The 20,911-nt window shown below is 39.5% G+C and overlaps 1 protein-coding gene across 4 annotated transcripts in view; it reads left to right on the forward strand.

The window, feature by feature from the left end:
* foxp4 (forkhead box P4) overlaps window positions 1-18,072 on the forward strand; it is a 116,161-nt gene extending 98,089 nt beyond the window's left edge. For all 4 annotated transcript variants that reach the window (XM_057362132.1, XM_057362133.1, XM_057362135.1 and 1 more), the window contains 7 exons: window positions 1,568-1,769; window positions 1,884-1,960; window positions 2,246-2,347; window positions 8,410-8,531; window positions 9,489-9,555; window positions 11,964-12,136; window positions 12,436-18,072. In XM_057362132.1, coding sequence (XP_057218115.1) covers window positions 1,568-1,769; window positions 1,884-1,960; window positions 2,246-2,347; window positions 8,410-8,531; window positions 9,489-9,555; window positions 11,964-12,136; window positions 12,436-12,583 — 891 coding nt within the window. In that variant the 3' untranslated portion in view covers window positions 12,584-18,072. The remainder of the gene's footprint in view (window positions 1-1,567; window positions 1,770-1,883; window positions 1,961-2,245; window positions 2,348-8,409; window positions 8,532-9,488; window positions 9,556-11,963; window positions 12,137-12,435) is intronic.
* Window positions 18,073-20,911: the final 2,839 nt, after the last annotated feature.

The raw sequence follows: 20,911 nt of genomic DNA on the forward strand, positions 1-20,911 counted from the left end.
TTTGTGTTCTTGGATCGTGTTCCTGGAGAGCAACCAAACACTTTAGTCTCTTTGCAACCAGCTACCTGTCAGTGAGACTTATCCTGATCCTTAATCTTCACAAAAGTAATGAATCATTTATTCAAACATGCTTTTAAAACACCTTCAACTGAAGTGTAACGCTGAGAATAGACTCTTAAAAACACAAATCGAGTCCTCTTTGTAATTACCACAGCCGGCTTGTTTTACTACCAGCTTTAGAAGAGATTAAGAGCGCTTGTGTGCGCAAGTATAAGTGCATCTGAATGCGCTCGCCTTTATATCATTGTGTAAATGACTGGACGCGTTCAGAGAAGGAAACCCTATTCCATATCCTTCCAGACGTCAGAATGCTTTTCCCCTCGAGCTACAAGCCGCCTGTGCAATTATTAGGAATGTAATGAATATTTCATGCTGAGATTGATGAGTCGTCTTATTAAAATACGAAGATGTTGAAATTAATTGTCAATTAGAAGTGGAGTGTCTTAATTCGAGGGGATATAAATGAAGGCGGGGGATGAAAGTAGGACGCGTCTCCTGTTTGGAGACAAATTCTCCGGATCAGCTGCTATTAGACAGTAATGGGAAACAGGACGGAGGCCGAGCGACCCAGCCAAAACCGAGAGAGACAGAATGACAAAATGATAATTGTGAGTGTGATCAAGAGAAAGCATTAGCATTAAGTGGTAAGGGTTAGCATTAGGGCGGAGCTTAGCGAAAGCTCAAACCCTTGTGTGGCATTGACCGCTATTAAGATCGTTGGGTGTTTGGCACAGCAAACTGGCACGGCTCCAGCGTTAATTAAGTACCTGTTAAACCATTTTGCTCCCCTAATTACTGGAGACGGGCCAGGTTGGCTCCTGTGGCACTGAGAATAAAGACAAAAGGGGCCGGCGCTGTTTAATTCGCCATATTAGCTTCAACCCCGCTACGCCCACCCTTTCTTCCGCTCGCACGTGCGCGTGATGGTTTTAATTAGAACAAAACAAGCAGCCCCGAAAAAGACTCCCAGAGCGATGGAGAAAGCTGTTTCCTAACGCTCCGTGCCCACCGTAGCTAATTGGGCAGAGCAGGTCCACAAAGAGGGTGGGTAACCACAACCGATATTTGTTGCCAGATTGGGCTTTCCCCCGTCTTACCATGTATCATTTTGTTGCGCTGCTCTTGCAGGGCTTTAATTGTAGACGGCGTGCCACAGAGGAGCTTGACAAATAAGATTGTTTGAATTTCAGCGGCATCAACTCATAATAGAGTCGCTGTGCCAGCAGCTTTTGGCATGGATGTGCCGGCATGCATCACAGGATGTGTTCCTCACAGCGGGAGACCAATGACAATTTGACAATGATTATATTTCCTGGCGTGTAATTGCAATGAAAATGATGGGAATACGAATCAAGGCTACACGGAGATTTGAGTAATCGCTTTAATTGTTTACTGTATTTATTGACGTTAGATCTGCAACAGGCCGCCATACGTTCTAAATTTAAATGATGAAATCAAAATGTTTTTTGCGAATGAAGTTTCATTCTTTTTATTTTGTCTCGTTCAGCTAAACCTGGCCTCTAGCATGTCGATGTCCAAAAGAGAAAGTGAGGGGTTTCCCGAGGGCTTGCCTCACCCGCCCACCTCCGCTGCCACCCCCATCACCCCCATGAGGCAGGGCCCCTCCGTCATCAGCTCCTCCAGCCTGCATGGAGTCGGTCACATGCGTCGCCGCAACTCCGACAAGTTCTGCACCCCCATTGCATCAGGTCAGTGTTCCCCCTGAACACTTTTACATGTCTGCACTTGGCGGATGCTACACTGTACATCAATTTCTACACAGTAGTGCACTATTGTAATACGCTTGTCTCTGCCCATTACAGAACTCGCACAGAATTGTGAATTCTACAAAAACGCTGATGTCCGGCCTCCATTCACCTATGCTTCCCTCATACGACACGTGAGTCAACCTGTGTGTGTTTGTAATGTACAGATCTGGGTCGTGTTTTTAGTACTCCAGTGCACTAGAGCCGAGTTCAAAAGTGTCTGCTGGTAACTGAGGATTTATGTGCATCTCGTAGCTCAATGTCAGTCATGCCGAAACGCTCGGCACTATCCATAATGCATGGCTTGGCCGTCTGGAAACGGTCCATCAGCTAATGTTGCGCTAATAACAGCCATTTGAATCGCCTCTTGACACTCGCTAAAACACTCTTTCTTCCACTTTCTTCACTTTATTCGCCAGGCCATTCTGGAAGCCCCTGACCGACAGCTGACTCTCAACGAGATCTACAACTGGTTTACACGAATGTTCGCCTATTTCAGGAGAAACACAGCAACGTGGAAGGTAACGTCCCGTCACATTCATTGACATTTGCTTTGTACTTGGCACCTCTGCGATTTTTTTGACACTGGTGATCTAGAATCCCATTTTGTGCATCAATTTATTCTATTTTTATGTCCACTAGTTCCAGTGTTGGGTGTAACTAGTTACCAAGTAATTAGTTACTGTAATTTAATTACTTTTCCCTTAAAAAAAGTAAAGTAAGGGATTACTCTTATTTGTTCTGTAATTAAATTACAGTTACTTCTGATGTAACTGAATTAAATACTGTGTAATGTATACAATAGTGGAATTGACATTAAAATTCAAAATCTAACTTTAAAATGCATGCATTAATGTATCTTTCTCACATTTGTTATACAAGTCAGTTAATAATTGTACTATGTAGTTTTATATGATTTATTTGAATGAATTGAGAGTCGTTTTTTGTCTATCCTTGACTCACTTAACTAATCAAGGTTGATATAGGATATAGAAAGTAATTAGTAATAAGTATTTACATACTTTTTGTAGAGAGTAATTTGTACAGTAATCTAATTACACTATTGAATGTGTAATTAGTAACTAGTAATTAATTACTTTTTCAGAGTAACTTACCCAACACTGACTAGTTCCATGTCAAGTAGCATCGAACAGGTTTTTATAATAAGAATGAGTCAAAATGGCTGAATAGTCACCCTCCTAATGTTTTAGTGAGTTTTTTTACGACAAAAAATAGCCTAATGACAGCATGCTGTGCTGTTAGAAAGTGTGCGTGATAAAACTCTCTCAGAGAAGTTGCATTGTTAAGCAGTCTGCAGCGGTCACTGTGTACCGAACATTATATAATATTGTTTAGAAGAGCTTACACTTGCCTCCTGGCAATGATGCTGGAGGGCTCCTTTTTTTATCCGAGATAAAAACAGAACAACAGACCCGGCCCATTGTTCAGCGCTACCCAAACAACAATAAATCCTGCCTGTGTGCCAAGGGGTACAACGGGTACAAGAGAGATACGGCTTTCTGTGGAGCTCCAGTAACAGTGAGGTTATTAACGATGCCTGACTTTACCCAGACAGCCGAGTTACAACCCGGGCCGTTCCCAGATCTGTTTTTTATTTTCGGTACAAACTGTTCCTCTTTTTTTGTGTGTCCTGATGGGTTCTTGTCATTGTTGTAATTGTGTGAGCACATTGTTGTGTTGTGAGAGCACTCAAATGTGGTGGCTTTTGGTTGACTCTTGATTGTTCGATGGAAATGACGGAAGCGGCATTAACCCACAGAGCTTCTGAGGTCAAGCCTTTTAACTTTAAGCTTTTGCATAATTTAATTAAAAATGTATTAAATATTATTTACCCCTATTATTAATATTAATAGTGGCCATTACAATGATTCACTTTAATGCTTAAAGCAATGCAATCAGTATCTAGAATCTGCTGGTACTCCTGGTTGGAAATGTTGGAATACCAAGACATCCAGGCAGCCCTTGCATAGCCCCCTTGTGCTGTGTGTGTGTGCGTGTGTGTGTGCGTGTGCGTGTGCGTGTGCGTATTTATACAACCTCACACACAATTGCTCTGTAATGCGGTGTTATCAGTCCCTGAGCACGTAGCGTAGTAATGCAGTGACTCTTATCAGCCTGTTTAATTTGGACTGGTTGATCAATGTGCGCCCCACTTGTCCAGAGCCAGATCTATATCAGCTTTGCATCTCCTGACCACCTCCAGCATGCCTCGCTCCACCAGTCTTCCGCAGGAGACCAGCTCTCCCCCGGGGCAAAGTATCTGGCTTTCCCGACCCCTGTGAAACAGCTGCTGTTATTTCTGTGTGGAAACTCAACCTTTGATGTCCAAACGGATGCTTTAATACATGCCGCTCAGAAGCGATGAAAGACATCAACTTGTGTACACCTGTTGCGCTTACATACTATATTTTCATTTATGTCATATACATAACCGGCTGTTTTTCTTTTTTAGGAATTTTAGCACAAAAACCTTTTTTACTTAACCCCCTGTGATTTTAATCCAAAGAACAGTTCATCTAAAAATGAAAATTCGGTCTTCATTTACTCTGTTTTGTCATTTAAGTTGTTCCAAATCGGTATACATTTCTTTGTCCTGATGAACACAGAGAAAGATATTCAGAAGAATGCTTGTAACCAAACAGTTCTTGTCAAAGAACAGAGAAATTCATACAGATTTGGAACAACTCGAGGGTGAGTAAATGATAACAGATTTTTTTTGGGGGGGTGAACTGTCCTTTTAAGTAACAATTCAAGTTAAAATAAGTTTGTCTTTCGCAAACACACTTGCTTTCTATGCACATCAGTCACATCATACGTTCTCATTTTTTCAAAACTGAAAAAAATTCTATTAATGTTTTGCTTTTACCACACACAATTTTATATAACATTTTATAAAAGCAATGTTTGTTGAAATTTTCTTTTGATCATAATGGTGGCTATTTATTAAATGAAGGAAGAGAACATCATAACCATTTATCAGTATTTTAACTTTTCTCTAAACTTGCCTTAATGATTTTTCTCACCCATCACCCTGTTCTTTCTGTCCGGAGTAAAGACTACTTCCTTATGGTGAGGTGCTATGTCGAGCGGTCATTAAAAGCTCGGGTCAAACATGTAACCTTCCATTTACCGGCCCATCTCCCCATCACCCTGCTCGGCCATTAGCCTAGCCCTCAGAAAGATGTGCTGTCCTCTCCTTCCCCCACTGGACCAGTAGCTTGACAAGTCGCCGTCAGGCCAGGGAGGAAATGGACGCCAGGTAGCATAGCTGGCTTCCTGTCAATCAGCCTCTTCATTATCCATTCCCGTGGCCTACAGCCTTCAGCCCGGGCTGCCCCACATTCAGCCAACACTGGCCCAAGGCTCATTTGTGTGCCTGAGCCTCTGGAGGAGAAGACGGAGAGAGAGGGGGAGAAAGTGAAGACTGTGCGATAGAACAGCAGGCTAATAGCCTTGAACCGCAGTGGCACCCAGGAACAGTTAGTGAGCTTCAGTTCAGGGGAGACGCAAGTGGCAGGAATATCTTTAACAACTCATTTCGCTTTTATGAAATTTAACAATTAATGGATTCGTCTGCTTCTCCTTCTCCACCGGAGCCTGATCTATTTTTTCCCTTCCACCTTCTTTGGCCATCTCTCTTCTTTTTTAATAACTCCACATTCTCGCTTGTCTTTCCCTCTTGCCAGTCATTTGGCCCCGGTATTAAATATAGAAATGGAGATGCATGTTCTCTGGCGCTCTTAATGGCCATCTATATTTCATGAAAAGTCAAGTCCAGAAAGCAGAGGAAGTCATTGATCAGTTCGAGGGTCGGCTCTTATTCGCGAGATGGACACTAGCCGGGAACGCAAATCACTTCCCATTTTTTCGAGTGTGTTTTTGCACACGCTTGTAAAGGTTTTTTTCTCTTACAGAGCTGTTACGATGTGTAGCATCTGTCAGCGTTTTGTGCAATCCAATAATTTCCCACTGCGCTTTTTGAAATTCGCAGTAGTTTAATTAATGATCGTGTATTTAAAGTAGGAGATATTTGTAACTCACCCTGATCTTTTCTCTGGGCTGTGTTCTTGTATTACAAGAATATTAAAGGCTGATTTTTGTTCTGGTGCTGTCTTCCTCAGCGAAGGATTTAGTCTGGTTTTGGCATGAAGCGTTTCGTTTCACTGGAATATGGTACAGTAGATTTAGTATTTAGCTTCGTGTTTATTGTAAGCGGTGTTGTCTGGTTTCTGTATTGGAAAATCATCATCTTAATCTGTATTTTTGTTTTATGTTTTAGGTCAAACATTTTGTTTACATTTATGCTTTTGGGTATTATCCAAAGCTATACATTTTCTCAACATGTTTTTTCTTTGGGATTCGAACCCATGACCTCCATGTCAATGCACCAGTTATGCTACAGAGATATCCATCAAGAAAGCAAAATTGTGCAAGATGGCAGTTGTTTCCAAAGACTATGTCCTTCTTAAACCTTGTGGCTCCATATTTCGTGATTTTTCTTTAAAGAGTACATAACATGAGATCATGAAAATTACATTTCATGCAGTGTGTTATGTTGCCGTGTTTGAAAGTAAGCAGTCTGCCAAGTTGTAAATCCGAAGGTGAATGAATAACAAAGTTATTGGCTTTGAAGGGAGTCGACTCTAAATCACGCAAACAAGTCGTCCCTAGTCCGATTCGCGAACCGCCGTGGATTTATGTCACTACATATAGTCCCCGCCTACGTTTTGCTAGGACTGCCCGCGAAAACTTCACTCTTCTCCCCCAAACACTGTAGCTCATGAGCCTCATTCGCAGTTGACCAATCACAGCAGACTAGACCATCTGACCAATCACATCAGACTAGGCTAGCGGAAAGGATGGGATTAGACGGATGAATCGCGGAACGAATCATTTGAGAGTCAGTCAAGAAGTATGGTAAGAATAACTGCCTATTATTACGAAATAATAGTGTTTTTACACCTTCTATGTATATAAACTTGTTGTTGGACACTCCATAAACCAAAGTAGGACCTTAAAAATCCCTAGTTATGTACTCTTTAAAATCAATATTAGTCACGTTTCATGTTTGTCACTAGGTTTTGCAAATATCTAACCCTAAAAAAGGATTAAAAAGTGCTTGTCAACTTTGACAACACAGTGTTTATTGATTTAAAAATTACAGTGTTGTTCCCATTTCCTGAAAAACAGTGAATTTGGACATCCAAGGTTTCGAAAGGACAGCAACGATATCTTGAATTGAGTTGAATTTGTTTCAGCACATGGGCAAAATCACCCCTTCCACCTGTCATACTGTAGAAATCACTTTTCTTTATCCAGTCAGATCTTGAAGGCACTTTTTTTTAACATCATGTTCAATAATCACATGACAGAGTTAAAAGAGGTTGTGAATACCATTTCATGTTTAAACTGTACAGTAGGCTACATACATCCACTTCAGCTGCTCGTTTCTCAGCATATTAATATGCAGACAGAAAGAGGGATCGCTTGGGCTGATGAGACGGTAAAATGGTGGTGGGCTGTGTCATCTCTCTCTGTGTGGACGACGCCACCGAAGGATCCACGACCCGTCTGACACGCACATCACGCGTGCCATCTTTCTAATATCGCAACGCACCCCAACCTTCTCTAGAGCACCCGCTCCTCCAGTCACGCACGCACACAGCTAGGAAGGCATTTTGTTTATGTCTACCAAGGCTGACCTCCTTTAAATTGCTGCTAATGTTTTAACTGGGAGAATTAGTCTTTCATCACGGATGGGAATGCAAATAAAATCGGTGAGGTGGCAGGCTGAAATTGGGGTCATACTCATTTGCAAAACTAAGCATCATCGCTCCTGCACGGGGAAATTTATTCAAAGGAGGGAGGCCTCGCCTGATTATGGCACTTGTAATTATGGTTAGGAGTGATTCTAGAATCAGCAGTCCCTCCCTCATGGATTGAAAAAAAAAGAGCGCGTCTGAAAAAATACACAGGATTTAATTATACACGAATTAAAATTGGTAATGAAATTGGGCATGAACAAACTACAAATAGCAGATGAAAAGGAAGGGGCCTCCCTTGGGGGTGTTATTCTAGATAGTGGCTGATTAGTAAAATTTAAAATAAAAAAGCAAGGGGTGGGTTCGCCGGTTGTGGCGTCGTGGGGAGGGGGTTGTTGTAAGGCGTATCGTTTTATTTTTCGCGTTCAAAGATTTTTTTTTAAACTCCCACTGTTTTGTTGGTGTGGCTCCTCGGTAGAATGTGCACTTAATTGCTTGTGTGTGCGTGAGATGGTGCGTGCGTGTGGGGGGTTGGCGAGTTTTAGATGGAGAGATATATGCTCGGTCGACGCGTCCCTATCTGAGCCATACGATCTTTTGCGCTCATCATCATGTGCGCTCTTTTAATTAGAAAGCAGGTATAAGATGTATGCCGTTATTAAAGGCTGTTTATATCTGGCTTTGCTATAATTGCATTTGCAGCAATGACAGCGAAGCGGTCCCGATTCTGCTGGAGATACAGCATGGCGACAGGCCTGAACTGACTTCATCTTTTTGCTCTCTGTCTCTTTTCTACCCAGAATGCTGTGCGCCATAACCTGAGTCTGCACAAGTGCTTTGTGCGAGTGGAGAACGTCAAAGGTGCTGTCTGGACCGTGGACGAAGTGGAATACCAAAAGAGGAGACCACCAAAGATGACCGGGTAGGTAGAATCGTGCGGTGTGCTCGTCTGACCTTTCCACCCCGTATTTGAAGTAACGAAAAATTGCATGACTTTGTATTGTGTCATTTTCAATTCATTTGACTTTCTCCCTTTGATAAAAAAATGAAATGGTGATGGCCGTGTTCTGCATACAATAAAAGTGAATGGGGACAGGCGCAGTCGTATTAAAAAATGACTAGAAACATCATGAAAGCACCACGAAACTTGTCCACAGGATAGTTTGGTGTGAGCAACAGACCAACATTTCGTTATTCAAGAATCCCTGCCGAGACCTTCTGATCTTTCTCGAAACATAAGCCTATATTTAACTGCCCAAATTCATACTTCATTTAAAATAACCTGTGTAACATCGGATTAAAAAGGCGCTCTTCAATCCGAGGACTATTTATTCAGTCAAAATTCCCAAAACAGGCTTTATTCCTTCAGCTAAACCATAAGCTGTAGGCCTGGTCTGTAAGTGGGACTATAATAGTTATTGGCATGTATGATTACCCTAATGGGCTTCCCATCATTACCTTATTACTGACTCTCCAGTCAAATGCACAAAGGTCTCTTTTGTACCTCCTCTGCTTGTTTTTGGCGGTCCATGTGTATGTGTGGGTTTGTGCGTGTGTTTTTTTCCTCTGTGTCTACACTGTTTAGGATGCATTGTGAGCAGATGCACAGCAGAAAAGCGTGCCTGCTTGCATTTGTACAAACAGATGTTACGCGCCGTCTTAAGCTTTGCCATAGAGACGACGGCAAATTACCCTGCAAAGATCCCATGTAGCACACAAACAGGAAAAAACTGTAGTGTGTGTGCGTTTTGCCCAATATGCAGTGTCAGAATGCGTTTTCTCGGTTGTTTGTATATTTCTGTGCTTTGTTTAACACACACTTAAGATTTGTAGTTTGACATGCACTTATGTGACCTCTGTATTTCTCTCCTCTTTTTAGAAGTCCCACACTCGTGAAGAATATGATCTCTGGGCTGGGATTCGGCTCCCTGAATGCCAGTTATCAGGTGAGTTTGTGTGTTTTCCATACACTCCAACATACCTACCTGTTGGGGTGTCACAATGTACCGGTATTGACAATAATTGTGACAATATATACCATGAGTATCAATATTTTTTATCATATTGATATGATTATACTGTAAGTATTTAAGCACCCATTTAAAATTTGGCTCTAAGAGCCAAAATGGTTACAAACTTTCTCTCTGCTTCCATACACTTGTAGTGCGAGTGTGATTTATTGGCCCCAATTTTTTTATTTTAAAACACAAAATAAAAAAATATTTAATTGATTATTAAATAACAAATAAATGTGTCATTTCAAAATTCTGATTTTCATTAAAATCTAAAAAAAATTGTATTGCTTGTACAGCATAGAGATTTTTTTGAGCTCCTCATTTTCAATGAAACTGGTCATATCCATCAAACCAATTTATACACTAAATACTGCTTTAGTAGTGAATCTGTCTACATGTGAATGATAGAAATGATCACAAACGACTAAAAAAGGTCACAGAAAGATCATGGAAAATTCCAAGTGGTGGGTATTGTGCCCGGTGCAGGCCGGTTCAAGCACAAGGGCACTGATGGCAATTTCCTCTTCTAATTATCTTCTTCTCCCAAACCTCCCCGCTTCTCCTCCCTCCAGGTGCACATGCTCCCAGTCAGCCATATGTGATTTATAGCGTCAAATATTTGTCAATGAAGGTCACAGCATAAAATTAGTGTCTGTCCTAGAAAATCCATCTGAAAGCCACGATATCAACTCGGATCTGAGATTTGAGACCTGTGTGGGGCCCGTCTAGCTCTGTTTGTGTGTGTGTGTTTTTCCCAAGAACGCTGTGTGATGAGACAGAGATGGATCTAGGAGGGTTAGCCTTTGTGCTTGCGTTCTGGTCTGGGTGTGTGAGGCACTCTCTGTCTGTCAGGTCTGTGCTCATCCGTCTCTTGACAGGACAAGCAGTTTCAGTGGCTGACAAACAAACAGCCCAGCTAATCACGAGCCAACACACACATGCACCACCCTGGCCCAGTTTGTCCCGTTCTGACCCTGCAGGCCATCTCTATGGAAATGGAACTGCTCATGCTGAAAAGGCCACACATAAACTATAAACCTTTAACAAAAGAGCCGACACAGAGACTAGCTCTCTGGTACACAACCACTCCCAAACACCACAGAAACAGTGGGATAATTATTTCAGGATTTTTATTAGGGGTTTTTGGAAAAACTTCGCATCATTACATGGGAAAGCTATTTTAATTGAATGTTGTATTATCTACCTAAAATCTACCTGCTTATCATTTCAGACAGACATGTGCCTTTTTAACACCTTTTAGAAGATTTTGGTTCATTTTAAGGAATGTTAGGAATAGGCTTTTTACCATCAGATAAATGTTGCCTGACCCTGATCAGCTTTCTCGTCACCACCCAGTCTCCACAGAATCCGAATGAATTTCCCTCAAACTCTCATTTCTTTTTCTCTCTCTTGCTGGCATATTTTGGGCAGTCACGACGGTTTAAATTGACACAAGCACCGCGTACATTTCTTAGTTCCACTCGTTCAGAAGTGACTGCTGGTAGATGCTAGAAACATACATATTTTATTTCTAATCATTTATTTACATTTACATTTATTATTTATTCATTTAGCAGACCCTTTTATCCAAACTCCAAAGCACCTTATAATAAATACAATATACAAATCTATGTTTAAGGTAATAATTAAAAAAATAAATTACAATTTAAAATATAACATTGTAAAAGAAAATCTGTAAATAAATGTTATGGTGTAAAGAAAAAATATATTTAAGAATATTAAGAAATGTTTCAGAACATTTTATTCAAAACCATGCTGCCATTTAAGAAAAAGAGAAATACCAAACCATAAGAAATGTCATTATTTTTTTTTTTCAAATCATCATCTTAATAATTGGAATCCAAATATGCATCATTTTTATAATGAGTCCCACTGTAAACTGTGTAATAATCTTTTTTATTGTTTTTATTTCTCAAAAAAATGTATAAGAATGAAGGATTTTGTAAAAAAAAAGTATATAGCATGCTTAGTATTTCCTGGTTATTCTGAGCATTATAGAGATGCTGTAGAGATATGTGCATGTGAGCGTTACTGAGCACTGCATGATTGACAGGATTGAGTCCCAGTGTTTCTGTTCATCTCAGTGAGCAGTAGGGTCTGTTGTGTGGAAGTGAGGAGACCCCTAGTGGTGAAATAAACCAAACTGCATCTCTACTTCCTCTAAATCTCTGGAAGAGCACACAGAAAATAACATGTGCTGCTGTTTGTTTCAACATTTGCTTTCAGTTGTCAGCGTTTTTTGCACAATATGCAGCATTTATGACAATTTCTAGTCTCTCACAAGTTTCCATAAATTTCATTGATTTGTGTCTTTGCAGGCTGCACTTGCGGAAAGCACTCTTGGTCTTTTGAACAGCCCCACCCTGATGAACAACAGCACAGGTGCGAGCCTCAACATGCTGCACATCGGGCATGATGATGTCAGCAGCACTGTTGAACAGGTCAACAGTAACGGCAGTTGCAGCCCTGGACTCTCTCCACAGCAGTACGGGTAAGACCAGTCAACCAACCTTATGAACATGGTCACTAGCAAATAAAATGCAAATACTGTTTTTCATGAAACAATTTAATACATTTTTATTATAGCATTTAGTAATAACATTACCAATTATTTAAATAATAGTAAATAATGTAAATAAACAATGTTGTGTTACCTAAAACGAACAATAGAGCTATTTCTAATATTGCTAGCTAAGATTAACTGTACATTAACTATATTCAATATCATATGAACAGAAGTTTTTTATGATTGATATATTTAAAAAGTTCATCTCTTGATTTGTGTTGCAGACACCAGATCCATGTGAAGGAGGAGCCAGCTGAGATGGAGGAGGATAGCAGACCCATGTCCCTCATGGCATCTGTCACTCAAAACATGAGCATGCCCGGTGACGAGCGTGACATGGAGGAGGAGCTTCCCACAGAGGAGCTGGAGTAAAAGCGATATGGTGGAGGCGGAGCTTACTGGCCTAGCCCCTCCCTCATATTCAAGGTGTTCAAGACCAAGTGAGAAGAAAAAGATACAAAACCAACCGCAACTTCAAAAACCAAAACAGGGTTAGACCTCATCAGTTCATAATGCAAAAATACACAACATGCTTTTTGTCCAATTTTTTATTTTTTCGGTCAGTACCCTCAAAAAGACCCTTAGATGCCCAGAGCAAGTTCTCAATCCGTTTGAGACCTCCTGTGTTTTGAAACATGATGTGTTAGACTACCACGGAGCTACTGAGGGAAACCCGACAAGATACAACTTCAGTGTATTCACGTGAGGGTGTATAGTCATTTTTTTCTTTCCAGAAGTCACCTGAGGTTTCTCCGTTTTAAGTATTTTTAGCTTTAATATCTGTGTTCTTTGGGCCTGAGAACACTGCTTTTTTATGGGATACATACGTGGCGGTGATTTACCTCAGAAAGAAGTTCACACGTCTGCAAAAAGAGGGAAAAGATGACAAAAAGACATCTTTAGAATGACTTCTGCTTTCATCCAGATTTTTGTATTCATTCGTGGGGATGCTGCAAGACTCTGTAACTTTGCCGTCACACAGATAAAGTTCACAACTCCTCACAAAAGCAAAGCAGAGACTAAAAAGCAACAAGTTGTAAGTTTGCCAACGGCATCCCCGGCCACCTGACTAACTCTGACTCCTTTTTGCTTTTTTTTATCCCCCTTTACATGACTGGACTAGCAGCTGGAGGCGTTCTGTCTCGGGGCAGTGTTAACCTCTCTGATCAGACAGTGACTGCACGCTCTCCTTATCTTTATTCGATGGTATCCGCAAGAACCCGCCAGAACGCGTTTTCTCTCCCACTGTGTTTGTTTGTCAAACCTAAAGTAGAAAACATTGCTACCCCCAAAAAATGCATATTTCAGGAACTTTTGCTGTTGTTCTCCTGTGGTGCTGTTATGACAGCCAGACTGACCCGAAGTCTTGAGGAGGACCGGCTCAGAGACTTTATTGACTGTATTGTTGATTATAATATGTGTGCAGTAGCTTTCGATTTCTTCGGTTTTCGTTTTACTTTCATAGTCGTTTATTTCTAAAGGATCCACATTTTTCATTGTGATGTTATTCAACTATTATATGTTTTCTGTTAATTATTTTTTTCTTATCATTCCAAAAATGGGTTATGTTCAGGAGAGAAGTTCCAAAAACTATTACCTGAAAAATACTCCAAATTTATCCTAGCGCTAGATCGCAGGTGACTGAGGATAGCACTTAATGTTAAGTGATAGATGCTGAAATAGCAAACGGAACCACAGATCTAACATAAAAAAATCCCAAGGTCCCAACCACTCAAACATTCTAGAGAGAAGCTGAAACTAAAGAGATGAGGTGTCATACACATTGCAGGGCTCCCTGTACGATCCTGGAATAAACTTTACAGGTATATCTTTATTTCTTTTTTTTATTTTTGGAATATTTTTTTCTAAATTTGCACCATTCACTAGTTCATTTCTGAATTTTCTGTAGAAGCCCATTGATATCAGCTGCGATACAAAATATTGCTTTAATGTAAAAAATAACGCGGTCACAGAATACCTCAGAACACAGTGTTTGCCCCTTCATGCTGTTATTGTAAGGGGATTTGTACTGTGGCTAACCAACATGGCGACTCTCTCATTATCAGTTCAAAGTTCTATAGTAACTAGATATATAAAACTTATTTGCAATTCACTGTGTGATTAGAAAGTGTCTAGCATGTGAGATTTTGCTTTCGCCGAACTTTAAAAAAAATTCTCAGTAGTGTCATGCCAAATTCCGAGTTTTAATTTAATATATGTTGCTTTTTTTTTGTTTTCCCCATTTTACTTTCGTTACAGGTAACCAAAGAGATATTTAGTAAACCAAAAACTCTTTTTATTTATCATTTCTTCCTAAAGAACTGGCCAAAAGAACACTAAAGCATCATTTAAGATTTTTTTGCTTTTCTGTTAAATCCTTTGTTTTTAACTTACACTACAGAGCATTCCAAAAACCAAAGTGTAAAATGCATGTTTTTTTAAAGGAGAGAAGTTTCAATATATGTTAACCTGACGAGTTATTAACACTACATATGTTTAAAGGCCAAAAAAGCAAACTAAAAAGGAAACAAAAAGCAAAAAAGCAGTATTATAAAGCCTCTTGCGTTGTTTTAGTTAATGTAAGAAGCACTTAGGATCTGAGAAAGCTCTCTACCCCACCTTGTGCTCAGGCAGTTGAAGTGTTGAGAATGCAGTCTTAGAGGAAGATTCGTCCTCTGAGATGGCAAACAACTTTACATGCAAAAGGCACTTGAATAACAGTGATGAACTTCCACGTCACACTAGAAGCCAGCAGCAATTACTCAGCATTATGGTTTACTTAAACAGAATGACTCTTAACAGTATTTTCAAATGAAAACAGTTCAACAAATACCAAAAAAGCAGGCAAGCATTTCGTTGAAACTGAGCGGGCATGTTTTCCTTTTTTAGTTTCTTGCTTGTCTTTTCTAGCTTTCCTACCCCGTTAAACAGTATTATTTACCATACAAGTGAGGGAGAACTGATAGGACTCGCCAAAAAGACTCGCCATTTTTGGTCAAAAACATTTTTCGTTAATATTTTAAAGTGAGGTCAGGTCACAGAATAGACGTGTATGTTCATTCCATACGCTCGAACCACCTTCAAAGAATTAAAACCAAAAATAACGCTACCTCCTTTTCAAAATGATTCACAAAATAGGCCAATGAACGTCACCTTAAGTCATACAAAAGGTGTAAATTCCTCTCAGTTTTTCACTCGTACACCGAAATAGGATTATTGTTGTGTAGCTATGAGCTCAATTCTCCAAATTCATTGGAAACAAATAAATAATACACAATAAAAAAGATGACTACCTCTCCACCCCGTTCTGATAAAGATGCTGAGTCCTGTTAAGTATGAAGCATTTAGTGGTCAACATATTTAAAAGGGTCTACTCCAAATCACATATTCCCCACTTTAAGTGATCTATTAGCATAGTGTCTATGTACAGGTCCTCTATGCGGAGGCTTAATTGTGTGTTCTAATTTCGCATGCATAATGAGAGGCCAGGCCAATGAGAGCCATTGAGCTGGCTGGTCATTAGAGCATACTCAATGGGCCAGTCAGTTGGCTGTCAGAAATGATGATAGGCAGAATGCATTAACGTAGGCCACTCTTACACGGAACCCGCTTCCCAATTAATGCAAAGTGTAGCTTTGTGACGGCGGCGGAAATAGAGCGCGCACACACACGGACATCCCTGAGAGATCATCACGCTCCTGGTAGCGGTTACTCTGGTAAAACGGGCTTTTATTTTTTACCATCGACCACTCGAACAGTGAAAGCACTAAATGCCTGCGGAAACCAAAATATCCAAAGAGAAACATCGAGCTTATGCTACAGTAACGACTGAGAATTGCAAAGAAATTGAAAAACTCTCACTAAAGAATTGCTGCATTCAATAAATGGACTACAATTGTGCTTTAAGGAACACCTGTAAACAACTCTGTAGGTGTAGATTGAAAGACGTCAGTCGTATTACCGATCGCCATGACTACATTACTTTGACAAACATGTCATAATGGTGTATTATTGTATATTACCGCTTTGGCTTATAGCTCTCAAGGGCATTCCCTCCTTTTTATTTTCATTTCCTTTTTCTGTTTTCTTTTTGTTTTTATTTTCAGCACCTGTTTAGCTATTGTAAAGTTTTGAGCTCAGAATTCCTATACTGTACTGCTTATGCTGAAGTGTATGTATTTATCATATTACGTGCTGCAAGTATCATGGTCGTTTTTTGTTTTGTTTTGTTTCGTTTCGTTTTTCTTTGCTTAGGCTCAGTTTTCCCAGTTTATTTGTCACGAAACGTCTGGGACGATGATTTTTTTAGTTTGTGTATTATCTCTCGAAAAAAGAAAAGATTAAAGTTAGATAAGTGGTTTAGGTAACGCACCTGTTTGTATATTTATCTTAGCTAGGACTATTTTGATACCTTTTTGTCTCTGTAGTGCATTTATGCATTTTTAAGGAAAAAATGAGAGAAAACTAACTAAAAAGTTGAACTCGTTGTGTAATGATACCTCAGAAGGACTTTTCTCAAAAGACAGGACCAAAATTTCAGTTAAAGAGAAAAAATTTGAAGAAAAATATGTAGCCCTCTCTTGCTTATAAGAAAGAGCAAATCTAAGGTGTTTTTTTTTGTTGTTGTTGGTCCTTTTCGGTGCCAATATGTGTACAGACTCCCTTTAAGTCAAGTCATTCCTTTATTTACTATTGGCACTCAAAGCTGTCTCTCGTAAGGCAATAGGGCTCTTGATTTGTATAGCACCTTTTTCAATTCCATCCTCACATCACCAAAAATGGGACCAGGTTTCTCCAACAGGCTTTAGTTAAGCCATTTTCTCTGGAAAACATTCAGAAAGGCAATTTTCTACCACTGTGCAATTGAACATTTCTGGTATTATAACACCAATTGCTGTGAACTTGGTGAGACGTTTTCACAGTAGCATACCAAATAAGATTTTGAAAATGCTTTCAGCCACCAAAGGGGTTGTGGGTAGACATCTGTATTCCAAATTGATAAAGTCTGCCACAACTGTAACCAAACAAATGTGTGATGGAGCAGTATTTTACGTCTCACTATCCTTCACGGCGGCAGCAGTTATTCGCACTATAACCCTTAGCACCGCCCTCATGCTCGAGGTCTTCGATAGGCTCAGAGCTCCATTGCCTGGTGATTAATAGCTTTGAGCTGCCATTCTCCTGGAAAAAAGACCCCCGCCGGGGAGCTTTGCCTGATGGGATTAACTTCTTCAGCCAATCAAATGGAACTACCACTTCGACTCTCCTCTCATTGTATTTTTACGAATGTGTGTACATTTTCAGCAGTGACTTTTATGTACTTAGTTTTGTTTTAATTGTTACGTTTACTTCTTTTTATTTTTTTACGTCCATTTTGCTTTTCCAGGTGAGACTTGGGGGGTAAAGAATAGGTGGTGGCTTTGAATGGTATAGAAAATAAAAAAGGCAACTAGCCACCCACCTTCCTTGTTCTAACCCCGGTGACCATGTTAATGCGAGTCACTGCCGTTTTTCCTTCATGCTGTATAAAAAAAACACATATATCTGTGTATTTGTAACCTGAATCTTCTTGTGTCTGTCCGTGCAGACAATAAAAAAACTGTACAGTAGGTCTAGTTGCATGTAATCTGTACTAATTATTGACAATGGCATTATAAAATGCAATAAAAATACTTATTACACTGTCTAAGGCTGTGCATTGTTTGTGATTTCATGTTTTGTTTGTTTTTGTTTTTTTAAGGAAAGCCTCAGCCCTAAAGTTTAGCTACTGTATAAATGTATCTGGTTATTCCTTTTTATTCACTTGATAGTTATACAGATTTGTCAGCCATGCATGTTATTATAAAATAAAGCAATAGTGAAACCCGCCAAGTCCGACACATATCGGTCTCCGTGGTGACAGTCTATTGTGGATTGAAGTTGGTACACGCAGCTTCTCTCTACAAAAGTACTCCATTGTGTGCAAGTGCAGAAAATGTGCTCTCAATTAGGAGCAAAGGGAGGAGTCTTCAAAAAGAAAAACTGCAGCATGTGCATAACACATACTGTGGCCACATTGTGAAATGGATGATTGAAACTGAGAGCAGGGGCCTCAGCTTCAAGAACTTTGCTGGTGGTGGGGTGTCTATGGGGCACTTGCCATGTTAAAAGTTCTGAACTTTATGCACTATGAATAGGTCCCCATTTGATGTTTGTTTATTTTGACATGTGGGAAAATGGATATGGCACAGCAGAGAGTAGGCTATAAATCTATGAAGTTGGGTCATTAGATGAATATTCATGGCCATTAGATGAATCGATAGTAATGAATATCAGTGATGTATAGTTCTTTATTACGAAATGTTCAGAATTCTGTGGTTCTGAATGATCAATTTAACCCACTTTAAAATGATTTTGTATTACTTACAAAATAGTCATTTTACTTTTTAAAATTACAATTTTAAATTGTAATGGAAAAACATTTGCTAACATGACTTACTGAGCACATCATTTTCCCAGTGTATATTTAAAAAAATCTGCTACAAACTTTTATAGAAATACTTTTATGATAATTATTTAAACACAACGGGCATTTATTTTATGTAACAGAGTTCAAAAGTTACTGTGTAACCCGAACGTCCCATCTGAACCTGGAATTGTGACCTCATCAAAAGAGGTTAATTGGTGCCAGCTGTTCAAATCAATGCATGTATGTGTTTGACCTGCCCTGCCATATATTTACTAAACCATTATTTTCATTACCTGCTAATGACAACCCAATTCTGTTCAGGTGCAGTCTGATCATAAGTGATTTTGGTATGTAGTTAAAAATGTGGAAACACTGTCACTCTGAAATATGCCAGGAAATGATCTCACTCAACTATCACTAAAACTGTCATCAATAACACGAATCCATGTCTCAAGATTTCAAATGATCTGTTTTGCAATATTGCTGTAATTTTATGATTTGTGTTGTTGCTGTTATCTAGTTCTGTCATGCGGTCACAAACTGGTGTTGTAGGGGCTGTAAATCAGGTCCATTCTAACTAGTAAATCACTGCTGTCCTTCTGAAACCTTCTAACTCCATATTTTGTGCCTCATGATATTTTTTTTTGCTGTTAATTATATTATTAGTCACACTTTATGTTTGTCACTAGGTTTTGCAAATATCTAACCAATATAAAGTATTAAAAAGTGCTTGTCAACTTTGAAAACACATTATGAAATCATTTAAAAAGGTCAATTTTCACGAATTTGGACATCTGAGGTTTCAGAAGGACAGAGACGAAATTCACTTTTAAACCACATAGAAAGATAAACATGAACTATTTCACTGCCTTGTTGCTGTGCTACAGGCTCTGTCCACCAGGAGGGGTAAATAAACCAGACAAAAACAGAACGGGACAGAGTGAAAAAAATGAAGAAAAACAGTTTAAGACCCAGTCAGAGAGCCCTTTCAGACCTCTGAGAAAATCTCTCATTGACATACAGGCAGGGTGGAGAATGTTATTCCAACCTATTTAGATCAGGATAAGGTTCTCTGCCTTTTTCTACTATCCCGCTGCTCCAGTTGAAATATATGCCCTGAAAGCTTATCTTCAAAACACTCCAGCCTCTGCTCTGTAGAGGTGTTGCCGCAATATTGGGTGAAAAGATGGAAAAATGTGGTTGATTTTGGATCGTTTGATTTCTAGGTGATTAAAATAGTTTGAGTTTTTCTCCTCCACAGATGCAGGAATTTAACACAGACTGTTGGATTTGGTGTTTTGGAAAAGTACTCGAATTGTGTTGGAACAAGAGCAGTAAACTCAGGTGAGCTCAGGTCCTGCGGGCTGCAACCAAATATTAAGAGTTATTCTTTGTCTATGAGGTCTCTGGCAACAGCTTGACGGTTTCATTAATTTAATATGTTACTGATCTGCCAATATTTAAAGTAAGTCTCAGTAAGAGCAAACACTGCGGGCCTGCAAGACCAACTGAGTCAGAAGTCTGTAATAATATTGTTTGCATAGTGCTTCCAACTACTGAGTGTCCTCTCAAAACACAGCACATAATATTCATCCTCCTAGATAAATTTATAACATGCACACATACACACCCATTTAAGTGTGTTGTGCGTCCTCCAAACCCTGCATAATGAGTCTAATTAAGACGGCTCTGACAGAATACCTCAAACTATAGACCACATGCTTATAGAAGGCCTGTACAGGAGAACAAAAGCATCTTTGTGAGTTATTAGAACCACATTTTCATCCCTCTTTCCTTGCCAAACTGTTCAAATCTACTACAAACAATCAGTGTCAAACGTTTAAAATAACATTCAGGAGAAAAACTGCTGGCCGTGAGTGATGTATCGCTGTTCTGGTCAACAGCACTTACATTAATGAAAAACTTCAATTATTTTGTCAATGTGCTTATAATAACACAATGTTATTGCTCCTGTCATTTTTTGTATTAATGTCATTTGTTGAACTTAGACCAGCTTTTGATAACACAAAGTATTTTAATACCACTGCAAGGTATTATGGGAAGAGAGTTTTTAGTAACTCCAGTGGAACGTTCCAGCACTCGCAGGTGATAGATATGGTCAGTCTACCTAAAAGTTTGTATTAAAAATGTCCTGCAGTAACCAGTTCCCATGGACTTTGTTGTTGTACATATAAGCACGTTTCCGATCCATTTACTATTTTGCTCAGTCTGGTCCATATTAGTTTATCTAC

Source organism: Triplophysa rosa, linkage group LG20, assembly GCF_024868665.1.
Source record: "Triplophysa rosa linkage group LG20, Trosa_1v2, whole genome shotgun sequence".
NCBI lineage: Eukaryota > Metazoa > Chordata > Actinopteri > Cypriniformes > Nemacheilidae > Triplophysa > Triplophysa rosa.